General features: G+C 39.3%; 2 protein-coding genes across 3 annotated transcripts in view; one reads left to right on the forward strand and one right to left on the reverse strand.

The window, feature by feature from the left end:
* The window catches only part of LOC134530109 (telomerase-binding protein EST1A), a 79,613-nt gene extending 77,325 nt beyond the window's left edge, over positions 1 to 2,288 (forward strand). Inside the window, exon 25 of the mRNA XM_063364713.1 lies at positions 1,086 to 2,288. The gene's annotated coding sequence lies outside the window, so the exon portion shown is untranslated. The remainder of the gene's footprint in view (positions 1 to 1,085) is intronic.
* Positions 2,289 to 3,857: 1,569 nt separating this feature from the next.
* LOC134530105 (alpha-N-acetylglucosaminidase) overlaps positions 3,858 to 19,707 on the reverse strand; it is a 45,439-nt gene continuing 29,589 nt past the window's right edge. For both annotated transcript variants that reach the window (XM_063364702.1, XM_063364703.1), the window contains 7 exons: positions 19,299 to 19,371; positions 16,618 to 16,704; positions 13,848 to 14,038; positions 11,663 to 11,783; positions 11,171 to 11,264; positions 6,986 to 7,156; positions 3,858 to 4,169 (listed from right to left, as the gene is read on the reverse strand). In XM_063364702.1, coding sequence (XP_063220772.1) covers positions 4,021 to 4,169; positions 6,986 to 7,156; positions 11,171 to 11,264; positions 11,663 to 11,783; positions 13,848 to 14,038; positions 16,618 to 16,704; positions 19,299 to 19,371 — 886 coding nt within the window. In that variant the 3' untranslated portion in view covers positions 3,858 to 4,020. The remainder of the gene's footprint in view (positions 4,170 to 6,985; positions 7,157 to 11,170; positions 11,265 to 11,662; positions 11,784 to 13,847; positions 14,039 to 16,617; positions 16,705 to 19,298; positions 19,372 to 19,707) is intronic.

Genomic DNA, 19,707 nt, shown 5'->3' on the forward strand with positions numbered 1-19,707 from the left:
TCCCCTTCAGTAACATAGGATTAGATGGGAGTATCGTATAAAAGCAGATTATATTTAATAAAAAAAAAAATTTTGTTTTGAATGTCAGGTTAAGTTTAAGATTTTTAATTTATTTGGAAGCTTTGTAGGGTTTGAATACCTAGAAATAACTTGTAACTTTACCGCAGTTTTAATCTAACAAAGAGACTATTTAACCAATATTTTTTCTTCATTTGTTTAGTCAGCTGCGTGGTGTAGTGGTAACATACACAGGCTGATAGTCTGCGGGCTCGGGTTCGATACCTGTTAGGATATATATTTTTTAAGTTTTACCTTTTCATTTTAATGTTTCTCACAAAATTAATTTATTAATTACAGAAATTAAATATGTTTAAACAGTTAAATTACAAAATCAGGTTAGATTTCGAATAAAATAAACATTTACGAAAATTCTGGCAAGTAATTATTTACTTTGAATTTTTTTATCATCAGAAGAGAAATTACATTTTCCCATTTTACAATAAAATAATACTTTTTTTTTATAAACAGATTTTAAATATATTCAAATGGTTAAAGCTGCAAGTAAGTTTCTTTGATGCGTAAGTAATTGTGCAAGTCTTTAGGGTACAACTGAAAATATTTCTACGTGTGTGCACTCACCAGATCGCAGCTTGCACAGATGATTGTGAACTGACAGTAAACTGAGAAATGATACTTGTATGAGACAAGCAATCATGCCCAATGAAACAATTTTTGTTTCATGTTTAATTAATGAAATATCTTTTTTTTTTTTTTTTTTTTGAGAACATATCATTTTCACTCATTGACATAATTTTCCGCAATTTCACTATTTCGGAATCATTAAATTTTTCAGTCCCTTATAGTTTTACTTATCTGCAAATGTTGACTCCAAGAAATGTCATAAGTTAAGCTTAACATAGTTAAATACCCAGTTATTTTATAATTAAATTAAAATAAAAGTACGTAATTTTCTCATGGTTTTGATGCTCTTCAAATTGGTTTGATTTTGGCAAATGCCACCATGTAAATGTTGAAACACTTCTTGCCAATGTTCAGTTGTTGACCTGGCGTCGTCTCTGTTGCAGCCTCCTGCATCTTACAGACGTGTCAGTACCAATGTGGGTCTTCTGCTCTGTTTAGCATGAAACCTCACTGTCTAGGAAGAAAAATACAAACAAAAATTTGTCACAAAATGTGTCAGCCTGCAAAGGCAACAGTTTCTGTGATGCATCACCACTTTCTTGTGTTTATGCCAGTTTACAGTTTCCTCGGAGGGCCAACATGTTCGTGAGTGCATAGAACAAAGCCTGCAAGAGGTTAACATGAGGTAAACAAGTCGATAATTGTTTCATTTTACTTTTAAGAAAATATTGTTCCTGGAAAAGTGTGTGTGGTCAGTGTGTAACAAATGTATGCATGTAAATTTTTATGTTGTTTTTGTATTTATGAATTTTTTTTTAAACATGTATTTAGTTGAATTTTGTGGTCAGTGTTTTAATTAGGTGACATTCCCACCATTTAATTACTGTAAAAAAATATCACAGTTTGAAGAATGTTTTTGTTGTGATATGGATTTTGAATATACAATGCAGTTTGTGTTGAATTGTTTGTACATAATGAACTGATAGAATCTATACAAGTTTTATATTGTCATATATAGTGCAATTATTTATTGTCTGAATAATGTATTTCTCAAGACTAAAGAAATAGTGCAGATATACAGATTTTATTTATAGATATATTGACACCATAAACTTTAAAGTGTTCACTGCATTTTTATACGTATGAATTAAAATTCTTTCCTGGAATCGTGCTGCTAAATAGTTTGTTGGGCCATTTTTTTAGCAATGAAGAACTAAATGTTTTAAGAATAAATATTCAATTTGACATCACTGTCATTAATATTGTAAGTTACTGTGCATGTGTGGTTTGCAGATGTTAGTGTATCATTGCCTGTACGTTTTTAATGAACAATAACAAATTGGATATGTACTTACTGTGTGTCTTAAACCTGTACATAACATGTAAAGATATTGTTGAGATCAATTTATGGAAACAATATACAAATGTTGATTTCTAGACTGATTAGATAGGATCATTTAGATCATGTTCACAAAACTTCAATTTCTAAAATTGAAGATTTACTTGAGCGTAGTTCACATCTCACATTATTCTGCCTCTCGTTTATGTAATATTGTCATCTCAGGAAGCAACACAAATTTGTAAAAAGTTGTGGAGTTATTATAAAACAGTGAATTTTGCTCAAATAAATAATGGTTACTGCCATATCTAATTTGCACTTATTCTCAGGTATTTGTAGTACATATTTTGATCAGATTTAACTTCACCTTATCTTAATTTTGGGTAGTGTGTGTTTGACTTAAGGTATTCAGTGAAGTCAAGTGAGCTAAACTGATCTTTGAAAATATAACGCTGTGCTAAGCTAAGCTTCCTATCAAATTTTTAGTTGAGCTTAACTCAAGTCATTAAAATTTTTGAACCCTATCTCATATATTCATAAATTTAAATTTCAGTTTTTTTTTTAGTCCCTTAAAAATGGACATTATTTTCAGGACTAGAATCAACCCGAAAACGTGTTCATTACACAAGTTATCAAGAGGTTACTATCAAGTTATCTACTGGCTACCTAATTGCATGTATACGTGGAGGAGAGAACAGCACTCTTAGAAACTGTTTTAATTACAATGTTTGCCACCATTGTATAGAATTAATAAGCAAACGTTCGCAGCCGACAAACAAAAGAGTAGCAAATTCATGAAAAAAATATACAGTAGAACCTCGATGATACGTTCCCGTTTCATACATTTTCCCGTGTCATACGCCGATTAATTTTGGTCCCGCCGAAAGTACTATGTTTACAATGGTTTACTTTCCCGGAACATACACTTATAAAATCATTAATTTCCCGTTTCATACGTTTTTACGAAGCGTAAAAGCCCAAATTTCACAATTTTTTTTGTTATATTCCTCCTGATAAATTACGTTTTAATGCATTTTGAAAAACGTTCATTGTTTACATTTGCAAACGTAAGAAAATAACTTTATCCCACCATAGATATTGATAGTATCAGGAAGACTGTGCACTTCGCTAGTAGCATCTATGGCCAGCACCAAGCGAGACTAGTGGCGCAAACTAGCAATGATTATGAAAATGGTGCACGCGCTTTACCAAGGCACGGATTTCATATTTTGTGCATTCATTAATCTTTCAACTGAATATACCCGTTTGTTATTGTTTTCTTACGATCGGAGTGTTTTGTATTTTACGTTTCTCAAGTTAAAAATATTATTGAAAATTGTTCTGTTGCATAAAGTTGTTTGTAAAAACAAACAAACAAGCATACATTTCTGATTTTCTTTTTACAATAGCCTAATTTTTTAATTTCTAATTTAGGCTTGGTGACTTTTCCTGCCCTCCAAGAAAGGACTTCATAACATTTTGTAAGGCCACTGTTTCTCATGTCAGCTTTACTTGATTATGGACTGTATTTTACATTTCTGGTGGTTTTATTATATGTATATATAATTATGAATTCATATCTTTCATATAATGCAATTATTTACACATTATGTATTTAAGTTTAATCTGACATTGTGCTTGTATGCTAGATTGAAAAAAAAAATTATTTTTGCCATTCCCTTTTCATACACTTTCTCGCATCATACACCATTTTTGTGCCCTCCGTTGAAAAGTGTATGACAGGGGTTCTACTGTATAGCTTTCATGACGACCACCCACCCTTCCATGCTGTTAGAACTATGCAACAGCAGTCATGTCGCACAAGCTTCAACAAAACAATAAAATATTGCAATTCTCTAGAAAGAAAATTTAGTAATTCAATCTAAAATTTTTTATATTTTCATTTGTCTAGTAAAGGAACTTCAGTTTCACTGAAATACAATTTTACACGTCTACAGGACTAGGAATCAGTTCGATTTTGTAGGAATTTTTCTGTTGGTGCCAAGCGAATGTTTCCTCAGGCACCTCCTGTACTTGCGTCACAGCTGCACCACTTGGAAGGACGGCTCTTGGAAGCCCGGCTCGTACTGCAGCTGTGTCCAGCAGCCAAACAGCCCCGACTCGCTGAACGAGCGGAACTCCGGGTGCCATCTCCGGTGCATGCGACGTGAAATCTCCACGCTGTCTCCTGCACCACGTACAACAGTTCTACCCACATTCTGAGCGAAAATTCTTTACATCTGAGAAAAAGGATAAATGTTTTAAGGAAGAGTTAGTAATGACGGTCGGTTAAACTCAGGTCACAGTCTCAAAGAATGAATGTGCATCGTTAGATCCATGATAGTCCAGATTACTACCAATGTTGGTACTATAATCATTCAGAGGAATCTCAGTACATCATACTAAATTAAACCGGTTATCACGAGTGCCTCCTTGTTGCCCATTTCGTAAGTACGAGTGATATGAATGGCATCTTCAAGCCAGCCACAGCCATCGCCGGTTGCCAGGGCGACCACGCCGCGGCAACGTGCGCACACTCCATTCAGTGGCTGCCACCCCTCGCCTACTCTTCTCTCACCAGGCCAGATGAGTGTGCGCGCATCTCCCCCCTACCCCCCTCCTGATCCCAGCCACCCAGCCTACTCCTCTCCCACCAGGCCAGCCCTCTGCACACGGCCCTACAGCCGCCTGGAATTCCTGGAAGCACCCGCGATTCCTGGAACCCCCAGTCCTTCCTACGTCACGCCCCGGCCTTCAGGAGGGGTATAAAAGGCCGGCCCTTGGGCCACCTCGCTAACCAAGAACTTCAGCCAAGATTCCGAGCAACTGTGCCGGCCACCGGGAGTCTGTCTTCCGAATCGCTCGCGAGGTCGACGCCAGACGAGTCGAGTGTACAGAGGCGAGAGTGACAGGATCTGCCTACCTATAGGCTGCAGATAAACAGGAGATAATTTGTAGAGGGAAGGCTGTCGGCTCGTGCCAGTACTGAATAAATGGTGTTTCTCCAAACCGAGTGCCTTGTGCTTTCGGGGAGAGGGACCATCCCAGGGGAACCCTCGTTGCTGCCATCACCTGGACAACTACCATTAGCACCCGGAGGAGGTCATCGCTGCAGCCGCCATCTCAGCTACTCCTGGGTAAGACGACTATCACCAATGCCCTAATCACAGAGAGGAGCCCAGAAGAACCCCCAGAAAACCCCAGAGATTAGTCAGATACCCCCGTGCTACCCCAGATACATTCCAGTGGAGGGCGACTCCCGAGAAGAGGCACCTTGGGTTTACGAGAAGGCTCGAGACCCAGCAGTAGCAGCCCGCCGCCAGAGCATCGCAGGCCCCTTCCAGCCAGTACCTCCGCACCACACCCCAGTTGGGGGCAACCCCACTCCAGCTATCTCCAGTAGCCACGACTAGGCTGCAGTCCCGGAACTAGGGAACCACCCCATGCAACAATAATGGGGCCAAGGGCTACCTGGTAGAGCGCACCTCGTACTGCGACAATAATTTGGCGCCCAACGTGTGACGAGTCTTCCCTCTACATCCTATTATAACCGAGACTGCCTACTCGTGTGGTTGGGTCTGGTTGGTGGAATTAGTGCAGGTTCCGAGGGGGTGTCGGAGGGAAGGCGCCGATTAGTTCAGGTGGACATCCCCACCGGGGGGGTTCCCTTCAGGTGGTCCTTGGCGCCTCGTGGTACACCCTTCCGGGGCTGCAGGACACCAACTGACATCCTGGCCCAAGGGTCGGCCTTTTATACCCCTCCTGAAGGCCGGGGCGTGACGTAGGGAGGGCTGGGGGTTCCAGGAATTCCAGGCGGCTGTAGGGCCGTGCGCACAGCGCTGGCCTGGTGGCTGGGATCGGAGGAGGATAGAGGGGGGTAGTGGGATGATGCGCGTGCACTCGGCTGGCCTGGCGAGGGCATGCGGCCAAGGTTTCGACGGTCATGTGCAGTACTAATTATTTAGGCAACAAGCTGATGAGTTTAATAAAAGTGCAGTTTTTGTGCATCTGAAAGAAAAGATTCCATTGCAAAGCACATAAAAAGTAAAAAAATATTTTAATGTCAGACTAAACTACTCTTAGTAATAATGATGTTAGACAGTGACCAGTATTCAAGACTTCAAATAAATGTTTCACTGACCCAAATATCATCAATCTTAAATCAAAACATCTTATTTCACTAATGAAAACTATTCCCAAATGTCCATATTGTCAACACCTATCTTTTCTAATGTTATGAAGCCCTTTAGGCCCCCGCCTACCTTTTCCTTCATTTCTACGCCATATAATGTTACGGTCACCGATCATGTGCACGACGAGAAGACTGCGCGCCAGTACAGAGGAGACACCGCGCTAGAAGCACCAGCGAGCGTCGCGCCTATCATCCTGCCTCACTAACACACATACACCTCTGACGAGGCGGGCCCTTAAAGATGATGTGCTAAGGATTTGCATGATAGAATAGCACATAGATATGTTGAAAATGCCAACTTCTTTGAGTATAATTCACAATCAGTTTCCACAAGGGTTCTGCATGCTCTTTGAAAACCTATAAACACTTGATAGTGAACAGTTATTTAGTCACTACAGTTTAGTCATCACAGGCAGAAGGCAAGAACCTCAAAGAAAGCAATGTTGAAGTGTTCATTCACCATACTGACTTTTGATTACTAAATTAAACACTTACAGTTTGAATTTTAATGAACCTTTAGATTTTAATGTATTTAGATAAAAAGTTTTACGAAAAATAATTACTGTGAATTTATTTATAAACTTTAGGTTAATGTTTTTTTTATTTTTATTAAATGTTGTCAATGAAAAGAGTACATTAAATTAATTAATCCATCTTGCTTTTTGTAGTGAATTTTGGGAGGAAAAAGACAATGCTTTTAAGAACGAATTCAGGTTGAATATTTTAGAGATGGACCTTACAGGAATATTTAAATGAATACATAACACCAACATTATTGCAACAGAGATCAAGGTTTTCACTGTTTCACTTACCTTTCTGGTTGATCGGGAAAGCAGATCGATCAGAGGTAAATGGTTTTTCTATCTGTTGCAATATTTGTGAATCCAGCACGGTCTGATTGAACTCAGTGCCATTTACTAAAGATTCATTTAATTCTTTGAAGAACATTTGCCACCTAGGTCGGAAATAATGGGATATTACACCTGAAACAAGTGGACACAATCACTACTGCAGTAGAGCCTCGTTTTCACATATCAAGGGACAAGGGGGAAAAAAATGTCAAAAGAGGGAAGTGTTAATAAAAAATAAAAAAATAAAAAGTTGCTCTCACTATGATGAGAAACAATAAGTTAATATAAACACACTAAATAAAATGTCACAGGTGTTTGTGTTTTTTATATTAACTAGAATTTCATTATCTCACATGGTGAAAACAATAAATACATACATCAAATCTTGCAGTAATTCACGATTGAAGTTGAACATGAAAATTTTTGTATGAGTAAGTGATGTGAACGTTCAAGCATCTCAAACTGTCATCTTTTTATGGTGATGTTTTCTTACACAATACATTTATTGACATTATTAACAATCACGTTTTAACATTCAATTAATTTTTAGATTTTTATCAAAAATAATTATATTAAAAGAACACAACTACTTTCACAATTGACATTCAGGAAAAATGAGTCAGATGCAATCTTTGGAAAATTCAGTGCTGCCAAGTTAAAACAAATATTGTCAAACATGCACATAGACATCATATTTACACTTTTTTACTTTGTCCCCATGAAAAGTGCAAATACGGGGTTTTGCTTTATATATAAATAAATAAAACAAAATTCTGCTAATTTCATCTGGAATCTGAAACCATTATTTAGGTTTTTAAATATTTTTTGTCACAACGTCTGGTTTGTTACAGATACAAGCAGCAAGTAAGCTGCTGTGTCACACAGTGTTCAATTGGACTATTGATTTGTACGCCGCTGAAACTATTACGATTACTTCTTTTAATGCCCATCTCAATAGTGTGTCCATATTTTGTGGTGTTATAGTCTATGGTTGATGGTTTTTTTTTTAATTTTTTGCCACATGGTGTTATGGTGCATGTGACGAAAAGAATACAAATAATATTTTGTTTTTAAGTTTGAAATGACCATTGATCCGTGTTTTGAATCGTTCACACGATTTTTCCATTACTGTTTGGCAAGACAGTAGTGAGAACATTCTTTCAATATTTTTTGCATGTTTGAAGCATCACTTATTGTTCATGTTTTTGATTATGAATCCCCATTAAAACATCAACAAAGGGTATTTATATTGCACAAATGACAACCTCAGCAGTGCTGTTGACATATGACAAACTCACGAGGTATGCCATGTCAAGTATTTGTAAAGAAATGAAAATTAGTAAGCCTGTGCGAATATCAGTTTTTTGAATCGAATTCAAATACGAATACCAAATTATTCTCGAATACGAATATTGAGTTCGAATAATTGGAATGAGAATTGAAATCCCATAAAACATGTTATATCACATCACATTACAATATGATAACAGGTACATATTTACTGATACAATGTATGTAGAATCAAAAAAACTGACAGTACTTAAAATTTTAAGGTTCTCCAATTTTATAATTAGTTCGTATTAAAAAGAGTCTTGTCACATCACTACATAGAAGCTAATTTAAATTTTTGTGGAGAAACACAAGCTGCTCTACATTTTCGGGGAGTAGACTCTCTCTTCTACACGTCACAATGTTGCCAGCTGTTGAGAAAAGTCTCTCACTGCACACTTGTGTGGCAGGTATAGGCAAGTACTTTCTTGATACCACAGCTATGTAAGAGGTGCCCCCCCCACCCCCCCCCAAACACTATGACTCTCACCCCCCCCCCCCCCCAAAATTTTTTATTCCATTTTCTCAATGATTTACTCAATTATTTTATAATAATATACTTTTTTAGTATTATATTTTATCACATTTTGCATCAATTAAAACTGATTTTCTAATAATAATTTTGGTCATATCAGGTAATATTTCCAACCTGAACCGACAGATGCCAAACTGCTTTTGTTGAGGAAAGTGCGGGGTTGCCAATTTGATTTACAAGATCCCTTTCAATTATCAAAGCACCAGAAACGTATTTTCACATTAGAAGCTATAATTATGTAAATAATATATACATTTTTCTCGTTTTTTAACCCCCCCCCCCCTGAAATTTTAATGATGCAGTCTGCATCGTTACCCCCCCCCCCCCCCCCCCCCCCTTGTGGGCACCCCTGGCTATGTTTCGGAAACAATTGCGCCCCTTCTCTGACCAGATACTGAAAGGATTTTCATTCTTTGGGAATAAGGGTGCTGCCAGATATTCGTTTACTTCTCCTTGGATAGTTTCTTCATAGCTTGCAAGCGTAGACTGAGCTGCTGTTGAAGGTTTCACATAGTCCCACAGAGATGACTTCTTAATAGGCATTTCACTTGTAGCCTCACTTGTCTCAGTTATAGTTTCAGCTACTGTGTTCAGCTTACACAGCTTACATACCTCCCTGCACAAATTTTCAACCCATATTTTTTTTTAATTTTCATCCTCAATTAGTGAATCTTTGAACCGTGGATCTACCATCATAGAAAACACATTTACTTCACAATCTTGGTACACCATATAACATGATCGCAAGCTTTTAAATAAGTTCTTGGCAAGAGTTTTTTTTTTTGACGCGCAGGACAGGATAATTACCTGAGCTGTCACTACGCGAGGAATTTGGGAAGAGGGGGGGGGGGGGGGGGTGTTGCGGCCTGCACCCGGTCGTTTACTGTGTATTATCCTATTGAAAAACATTGACGTAGCATGTTAGGCTTTTGGAGTCTTTGCTGTGAGTATGCGGCCAGATGTTTTCCACATGGTCTGTACAATTTTCTTTCTTTTCGCCGTCACGTTCGGAACGAAATTACAGTGCCGACAAACCATGTTTCACCCTCTAATCTGAAAACTGTCACCTATAATGTCCCGGTTGTATGGATTTTACAGACACACATTTATCTTTATCAGTATCCAGTATGCTGACAGTTCAAATCTATTTTAAACGACCTGACGACATTTTTCTACATAAAATAAGTTAGTTATCGCTCCGAATTACTGTGTTCAAACAGGCTTTACATGGCCAGATGTAGTGATCCCGCTCAGCCTTTTTCGTAAATGACTGAATATTCGTTTTTTCGAAGTGTTAGTATTCGAAATCGAATCGAATACGAATAATAAACTATTCGTTTTGATATTCGAAAATTCGAATATTGGCACAGGCCTAAAAATTAGTTATTTTGAAGTGAGGTTAGAGGTTGAATCAAATATCAATGGTTTATTATTCATATTCGTATTTGAAAATTTGAATATTCACACAGCCCTAACAAAAATACATACTTAATTAAAGTTTTATGCTAGTGCAAAGAGTGTTTCTGCTTCGACGTTGAATGACAATTTCCAATTGCTATTTGATAACTCACGGAAGATTACAAAATTCATCAATTTTTTTATTATATCTATTAGGATTTTAAAAAATTTGTTTTTTACTTTTATAGTAACCAAAACTGAAAACCTAAGTTCTTGATGCATAACCTCATAGAAATGCAAACATTGAGGAATATTTTAAAAAGGTTTGTTCAAAGTTCAACCAAAGAAATTTTGTCACTGATGTGGTTCGTTTGTTTGTTGCGAAAATAATTTCCACAGGTTCGGTTCAGTTTGAAGCTAAAAATCCAAGGTTCGCCCAGCGCTAATTGCAAAAATTACTAATGTGTTATTAAAATAATGTTTGGTACCTCTGATAACACTTATAAGCAGGAGCATACATTTTCCCCAAAAAGATTTCAAGAGTACCTGTGCGGTCAAATATTGTAGTGTTGTCTGTGTTTCACACAGGTACACGACAACTGCAGGTACAGGGATCACAGCTATTCAGTGCGGTAGCAAACGCGTCCCGAATGGCCCGGTCAAATATAACGAATGTGTTCTCTTACAGACGGTCACCAATCACAAGGAAGAAACTGCTGGCGCGTTCATACCTTATTTTAGTCTAATTGAAGTACAAATATTTTTTTTGCAAAAAAAAAAATACATGCTCCTACTAGTGAGCAATGATATTGGGCGTAGTACGACTGTTAAAATGTCGGAAGCGTCTGCAGTACGATGTCCGCACGGACGACGTAGTGTCATACCTGCCCACTGCTTGTTCGCGTAGTCCCTTATCTGTCCATTCGGGCCCCACAGCGTGATCTGGTTCCGTGCGTTGTACTCGTAGAGCTGCTTTTCCTGCACACGTCACACCTCCCATGAACCTTCAACGCACGAGAAACGTAAGCGAGTAAAGAATAAGTAATACAGATTGTGGCACAAGGAACAGTGGGAGCTTGCCACCCGCCATATTAACACTACGAGCTGACGATTGTCAACCGGGCATTAACAAGTCAAAGCACAACCATCCCACACAGCTCCTCCTGAGCCCAGAGCCTGCCAAGCAATGCTGTGGGGTTAGTAAACAACAAGGAGAGGGCTGCTGCACCATTTTAACACCCACATTTTCAAAGAATTGAAGAACTGAAAGATAAGTGCATCTTAGATACCAGGATAACATTGCAAACTATCTACCAGTAAATCGATAAATCAGAAACTTTAATTATAAAGAGTAGAATTACACGCTTGAACCGCACCTCATCAGTGGTTCCTTTTGCTTTGGCGGCCTGCAGCCATCTGCCGAGGAGGAAAGCTTCGTTGGAGGCAAGAATCTCGTCCATGCCGGAGAGTATGTCGAGCATTGCCCGCCCGTTGGTCCTGACAACACGACACTCCTGATCACAAACTAAACATACGCCAGACTTAACTACAACTGTGCGTACAAGTCACTTGTAGTTTCAAACGTTTCTCAGTGAGACTTCAGTTACATAGTGCTCAGGGCTAACAACAACAGCTTAAAAATAAAATAAAAATGAAACTGTAAGAATAATAATCATATAAGCAATTATAAATAAAGTAAACCTTTCATTGATATTTTTTTTCTAATGTAATAAGCCTACTTTTAACAAAACTAAAAGTGTAGACAACTGTAATAGTTGGAATAAAATTCTTAACCGTTTGAATGTCATTGCCGAATAATGCGTTAATACACATGTAATTAATTTTGCAAGGATTTCCGCTGAGTGTTAGCACTTACCTTGAATCGTCAAGTCATCACCAGAAGAGATACAATACCTTGCATCCCTATCTGCCTAAATTTGTTAGCTTCATTTAACATTACAAAAAAAATCTTCAGTACTACCCAATGTACCCCACCAACAACCAACCTTCCACTCTGCGCTACAGTGTTTGAATCTCCTGCCAAACACGTGCGCATGTGCAACGGGTTTGTGAGGCCAAGCCAGTACTACATTCCTGTTAACTTAATATTGTCATTTTCTATTTTTATGTAATACTCCAAGTGTATGTGTTTCCATTCAGAAGGTAAACAATAAAGATGGAGTGCTGGGTTCAAGTAATTTTGGAATGCACCCTGTTCTGAATTATATTCTAAATATTTTTTAATTTACGAACCACATATCTACATATTTTTAAATTCATATAACACAATATATACATGATATTATTGTAAGAAGGCTTGCGATTTATTTTTATTGAAGGATATCATTTGTTAACTTTCAGCACATTTTTGAAATTGATGAAACATTCGTTCTTGTTCAGTTGTTAGACGCTTCTAATGGCCATTGCATGCTGCTGCTCCCCCCCCCCCCCCCCCCTCCTTCCCCTGGAACCTTTGATTGCCGCCTGAGGTAAGGCGCTTACCGCACTTCAAAGCCTTCAACTTTGTTTCCACCGATCTGTTTCCCTCGGCCGCTTCGCTCAATATTTTTAAACCTTTCTCGTTTGCTTTGGGGCCTACCTCAGGTGTTAGACTGTTCAACGTAATTATTTAATGTATCATTATACTAATTTTTACAAACATAATGACGAACGCTGAACTAGTCCAGGTGACCTGGACAGCGGAGTTTACTAATTCAGTGCTGCTGAACCTTTTAAACTGTTTAAAGTAATTAGTGACGTAAAGACCAAGGTGTACAAGCACTATTTAAAATAAAAGCAATCTTGTCAGACGTGTTCAACACAGCTGTGACTAACACGTGTGCGTCACCTTAAGAGCCTACTCAACTACGATCATTGACTGCTAGTGGCATGCCTGACACACAGAGCGAGCCAGGTCCTGTGGTCGGATGTCTTGCACCCACACGGGTCGCGTCACGGCCCCATCGGGCAGAGTCTCCGCCAGGTCAGCGAGCCCTTCCGAATGGTGGCACCCACGGTTACCAACTGACAACACCTATTTCAATAAAATCCCTTAAATCCAGTGGAAGAAAAATTTTGTAGTCTTTATAAGATAACAATGTTGGTAACTCAAATCCTGAATTATCTGTACCTAACGTCTCAAATATCCTGAGGTACAGCCGGCCAACATCCAGGTCTGTCGACCGCTACACTAGTGCCACGTCGCTACCACATTGCTGTGACTCACAGTTCTGTCCCCGAACCAAAACAAGTGATGTGTCAGTTATAGTTTACATGAAATAAACCTGAAACTATGTGGGATGAATCATACCTTTTTTTTCTTCAGTCAAAAGTTTAACACCCTACACCCCCTGTTCCAAGGAGGTTAGACGTCCCTGTACCAGCTCTACTGCTATGCCCCCTCCCTCCAATTTTTTGAAATCTTAAGATGTTAGTTTATTATTGTTATTTTGGGTGACATTTTGCAAATCTTGTTGGAGTCCGAGTGATGTCCGTCACAGGAGTCGGGAGTCACGACGGGCGAGAGAGAGAGAGAGAGAGAGAGAGAGAGAGGACACTCACTGCAAGGAAGAGAGGTTCCCGGCCCTGAAGGCTGCCACGGCCGCCACGTAGTGCGCAGAGGCCAGCAACTCCAGGGCCTGCCTCGTCACGTCCACCAGGTCATGCCTGAAGGCGGCCGCCGCTCCCAGGGAGGTGGACGCTCGCAGCATCTCGGTCCAGGCCTCACCGACGTCCGGCACGCTGTACCACGCCTGGCCAGCACACCCCACGCTTGCCACGTTACAAGCCAGCACGTACGTGCCACAGCCACGCCCGATCATCCAGTGCCAATGTAGTTCGGGAGACCTAAGATGCACATGAAGTTCTGCCATTCCCGATTACCCCCGAACAATTCACCTTCTGCCAACTTCGGAATTTGTTTTATTTTTGCACAGGAAAAATTAATTCAAATATTAAAAGTGGTCGTTTAGGTTAGCTACATTAAAACACTTTAAAACACTATGGATGGTTAGTTAGGTTAGTACAGCTACATTAAAATAAACAGAGAAATATAAATATATATAAATAAACCAGAGGTTGGCCGAAGGTGAATTGTTCGGGTGTAATCGGGAACGGCAGAACTTTATGTGCTTCTTAGGCTTCCCATGTAGTTTTAACAGGAGTAACAAAGAAAAAACCAACGTATAGAGTACACTTGAATTTAAAACAAGTTGCTCTACAGAAAAATAATACATATGAGCGTTGGTCTTCTAGAAAATATATTACAGCCAGGTACCCGTGGACTGTGATATTGAACCTGTTATAAAAATAGGAAACACTACTGAAATTAAAACTGGTAATAACGATAAACTCTGAGTGAAATAAAAATTTAAAAATGTGCCGTGCAGTGCAGTGCAACCTAGCGACCAAGGTCAACAGCCAGAATTCACCCGAAGAAATCTGAATGCACCAGCGGCTCATTAGTGCCGGATCATAGAGTGAGCCGAACCATAGAACGCTGGATTGAAGGCACTAAGTATAATAGAGATAGTCAATGTATCTGTATCTGACTTGTAGTCCTGGGGTCATTTGTTCGACTTCACTGTCGTGTGATCAGACAAGCCTTCACATTTTTGTTTTTAATAGTATATGGTAATTTATAAATAGGTATGGATTGTATTTTTTATGTTTTATAGTCTCATTGCTTCATTTTTACCTAAACTTAGTAATGTGTTTTCGGATATTGCTATATTTCTTTGTAACTAGCAGCAGTTTGGTTTGGTGTTGCAAGGATGTAGTTCGCTGCGATGCATAGAAGTACTAATTCTTTCTTTGAATAATCGTAGCAATGAGGAAAATGCATTTAAAAGGTTTTGGGCATATTCTGCTGCTGGTTTACACTGTATATTGCAGAGAAATATCAAGAACTGACAAAAAAAATATGAATATACATATAAACTAAAATCAGCCACAGTCCAGGTAACAGATAGTACACAGATAGTACAGAGAATTCCGTGGAAGGAAATAGTAAAAAAAAATATCACAGCACAGACGAACACAGGGGCTGACAATGATGAGAGTGTTGCAAACAATAAGCATGAAAAAAGAAGACATTGGACAACAGCGACAAACAAGGGAACTCAATGATAATTATTAAATAGAGAGTGAGAGAATGTGTGAGAGAGTATGTTGATGTAAGAGAGAGAGAGAGAGAGAGAGAGAGAGAGAGTGTGTGTGAGCGAGAGTGTATGTGTGTGTTTTTATTCCATCATCACTTTTTCACCTTACACAGTCCTGGAGTAGCTTCCTCCGGCACCATACGACCAACCAGGTGGCAAGAAACTAGAAATGCAAAAGTTAAAATATTCTGCGATGCCTTGGTCAGGTGCAACAACAAACACATGACTGTAACGATTCTCAAGTGATCAACACACGTTGTGCCACAACAGGTCGCGAATGCTCATAAGCATCTGCCACATGTGTTTGCAGGAGTATTATATTATGCTTGTGTGTCACTCGCAGAGAACATGTTAAGAGATTGTAATATAGTGAAATGCATATTCTGTACCACTATTTCTATGAACAGCAATTTTTTTTTTTTAAAAAAAAAAAAAAAGATGAATAAACATTTTGATGGTAGTGAAGTGGCCAATTTTCATTTCAGGAATGTTCCATTACATGTGTATATATAATTTTTAATTGGATCTTTCATGATGTTTTACAGCATGACATTAAACAAACTTCATTTGGTAAACGAGCTAGAAATTACTGCTGCCATGTCTGACCATGATTTCAGTTTTGAAAGCTTGGGAAGCCAGACTTGCATGCCTAAACACTCGGGCTCAAGTCCTGACTGGTTCTCCTCAGTCTACGGAATCACTCCACGCTGACTGGGACGACTCCTTGCCACAGGCCGTGGCTAATCCCTCCCGTCTTTTCTCGACTGTTCTTAGCTGCGTTCATCCCTCTCTAAAAACTTTGTCAATGAGATATTTTAAACAAGCAAGTCTTCGTGAACATTTAAATAAAGTTGATGATCTTATTATACACGTATTACATAGTGCTCATTGTTAACTTTTGACCGTTTTAAGGATAAATTAACTCTTACGAGCTACAGAGAATCTGTTGACTACAGGTTAAGACTTGCAAAAGGTAGTTTGTTACGTACAGCGGTAACGAGTTTCGCAGCCGTTCACCAAATTAAAAGCAACAAATCATGGTGTCCGTTGTAACGAATGCCCATCATCGAGGACGTAGTGCACACAACTTGCAGTGGGCGTGCGAGTGCCACATCACGCACAGACGACGGTACAAGCATGGTAGCGTAGGCGCGAGACCAGGAAGTACTCACATACGGCTGCAGGCGTAGGGACGGCCGCACATTGATGATGTACTTGCCACGCATCTTGCCCACGCCCGTGAAGTTGTACACACTCGACTGCAACAACCACCAACACCACGTCACGATGCCACTGAGTTTGTAACCGACATTAAAAAATATCACTAATAACTAGAGACCTGCAAAATTTGCGGATTCAATGACCTCCAGGATAGACTTTACTACACTCTACACACTCGGGCAAATGCCACCTGTACATTGGCTGCTGACTTGTGAGTCGTCTCGACCGAGTGTCTGTGATTCGACACTTCTTTGAGTGAGGGTCTCTAATTGGCCCTCATTACTCCAGATTAACAGTGAACCAGTGGTAGAAGCAGCGCTAAGGTATAATTATTTGAATTGTAGCATATCACGAAATGAATCCACGAATTTTGCAGGTCTCTACTAATGACATTTCCTTATCTTTCATCTGAGGTGCAAGCTGAGGAGAAAGCTATTAAAACAAAAAAAATATGTTATCGCCTTAAAAATTTATAGGTCTAATATACATTAATTTTTGTCTGGATTTTTGTCGTACTCTCAATTAAGAAATAGGGGACAGTGAAATAAAACACCACGTCGTTAGGTATAGTCCAAGCCAAAAGACTGGCAAGTGAGACCCCACAGCTCCTTGGAACAGACTGGCATAACCAAACAGTAGACAAAGCAATGCACAGAAGATGCATCCTGATGATGCTGCTGCGTTATTAATTGTTACAGCTCTACAATTAACTGCTAATATATTCTTGATATCACTGCACTTGAAGAGCCACAGACAGTCACTTAAAATCTACCTTATGTACACTTCACAAATAAATGATTTTGTCTTTAGATTAATTTCTAGTTTCAATAAATTACAAAACCTGGTAAATTAACTGAATGCTTCATAATTTCTGTTGATGTTTCTACTAACTTATTAATTTAACTTTACAGTAGTTTAGATTTAAAGCAGTTTATAAACTTTGTATTTTTCTTGCTTTATTAAAAATCTTGGATACATTTACTTATTCTTTTTAATATTATTATTTCATTTGAATTTTGAATTTTATCATTGTAGTATTGATCTATGGTTGTGCTGTCCTAGTTTATACTTTGCCCTGTGTTAGTGTTGTTAGTATTTGGTGTTTATGTATGGTGTGCCTACCGAACAAGGTTTTCTTCAACTGTAGATAGGCACGTTACAATTTAATAAATAAATATTTAAAAAAGCTCTTTTAACATGGAAAATATTTTTTCCAGTGAGATTCAATGAGTTACAATAACAGGAATGTACACATTGGTTCATCTCATGCAAGTACTTGATTTACTCGCATAATGTCCGCAGTAATTAGGCTACATTTTTGACAAAAAAAATGGGGTGCGGACATTATGAGGTGAAGTCCAAAAAATTTTTTCCCCAAAATTTTACGTTTTGTGTAGAGTAAAAAAATTGTTCTCTCATAATTAGTTTACTAGCAGAGCGCTGGTGACTGGCGACCCTCCGCAGCGGACGTGAGAAATGTGACAGGTGACGAGATAATTGGGTGCCGGCGATTAGTGGAAGACGCCTCTCATTTTTTTTTTCTTTTTCTCACTCGCTTGTGCGCTCCTACGTTCAGAAGCCGCAGCCAGCCTACACAAAATAAACGCTTTGCGAGAAAAGATATTTTTTTAATCTTACATTGAGATGGCCACTGACGGCACGGGGCAGATGTCTAATGTCTGCATTAGCCAGCGCCGGCGAGCCTCCCTCCCTGTCCCTTGCCTACTGTGTGTATAAAAAAAACCGTGCGCATGTACCCCCACCACTTCTCCGCTACCTCCCCTACTTTGTGACGTAGTGTGAGTTGACGTGTACTGGCTTCTGCTATATATAGCCCATCCCCTTGCAACTCGCGTGACGGCGTAGGCAGCTGCCCAGTGGAGTGCAAGTTTCTGAGTTCGGACGGTTTCACCACGCTACAAAACCCTCTCAGCGACCGCTCCGGAGAAATGAACAACTCAAGGTCAAAAAATTGTTGACAGCGTCGGTAATTTTCCATCCCGTTACTGTGCCTTTCAGGGGTGGCCAAGGTTGCTTTGTCTAGTGCGGACTTTATGCGGATTTAAAAAAATTCCATTTCAAGTATTTAAAAAGAAAGGTCCGGACATTATGCGATGGCGGACATTATGCGATTAAATACGGTAGTTCCTTTGTTTCTAGCCACATCACCATTTTTATTATTCATTAATTTAGATAAAATTTTCTTCCAATTCTTTAGTGCTTGTGTCCGATTTTGTTTCAAGTTTTCTCTTAAGGAACCAGCAAAAACCTAGTACTGTCTCTCTTACATTCATGAATACAACTAATGCAAGATGGTGACGGCTTGTTTCATGCACAAAATAGGTACGTAATTAATGTTTTTACTTTTTAGCATTCAATACTGCTGATATTTGATCGTGTGTCCCAACTCAGTCGAAGTAATTGTAATTACCCACCTCTTAAATCTGACGACATAGTGGATTGGAAACGGTCCCTGGGCTCCACTGTCTTTACACAAACAGCCAGTCAACATCTTCTTAACGGGTACAGTATACGAACGGTGAGTGACACCACGCCCCTCTAACCCTTCGGTTGGCTCGCACGACTTCTGGCCCGGGCTGTACCTACACTCCGAGCAAGAACTGTACTTCACCTTCAGTAGCTCCCAAGCGATGGCAGCGTGCGGGTTATCTTGTCCGTAGCGTCGCGCAGCGTACGTAGTGATCCTGCAATCAGGCCCCACGTACCAACGTTAACACCATCAACCAGTCCATTTTTTTGGTCAACACAACTAACTACGTGGCACCTCGCGTGGCATAACACCGCTGCCAATAACGATACTTGCCAAGTGCTTTATTAAGGTCCATAAAATGTATAACAAAGCTTTTTTTCCTAATATGTTGTTAGTTGGAACAGGCTTAAGTTAAGATAAAATTTGGTGCCTTTGTGGACAGGGCTGAAGCCTGAAGCAAAGGCCAGGCAGTCAGACTAGCTGGAAGGCACAGTTAGAAAAAAAACTGAATAGAAGTTCAATAACTAATAAAATAAATATTTGAAAGCTG

This window comes from Bacillus rossius, chromosome 3 (genome assembly GCF_032445375.1).
Source record: "Bacillus rossius redtenbacheri isolate Brsri chromosome 3, Brsri_v3, whole genome shotgun sequence".
Classification (NCBI taxonomy): Eukaryota; Metazoa; Arthropoda; class Insecta; order Phasmatodea; family Bacillidae; genus Bacillus; species Bacillus rossius.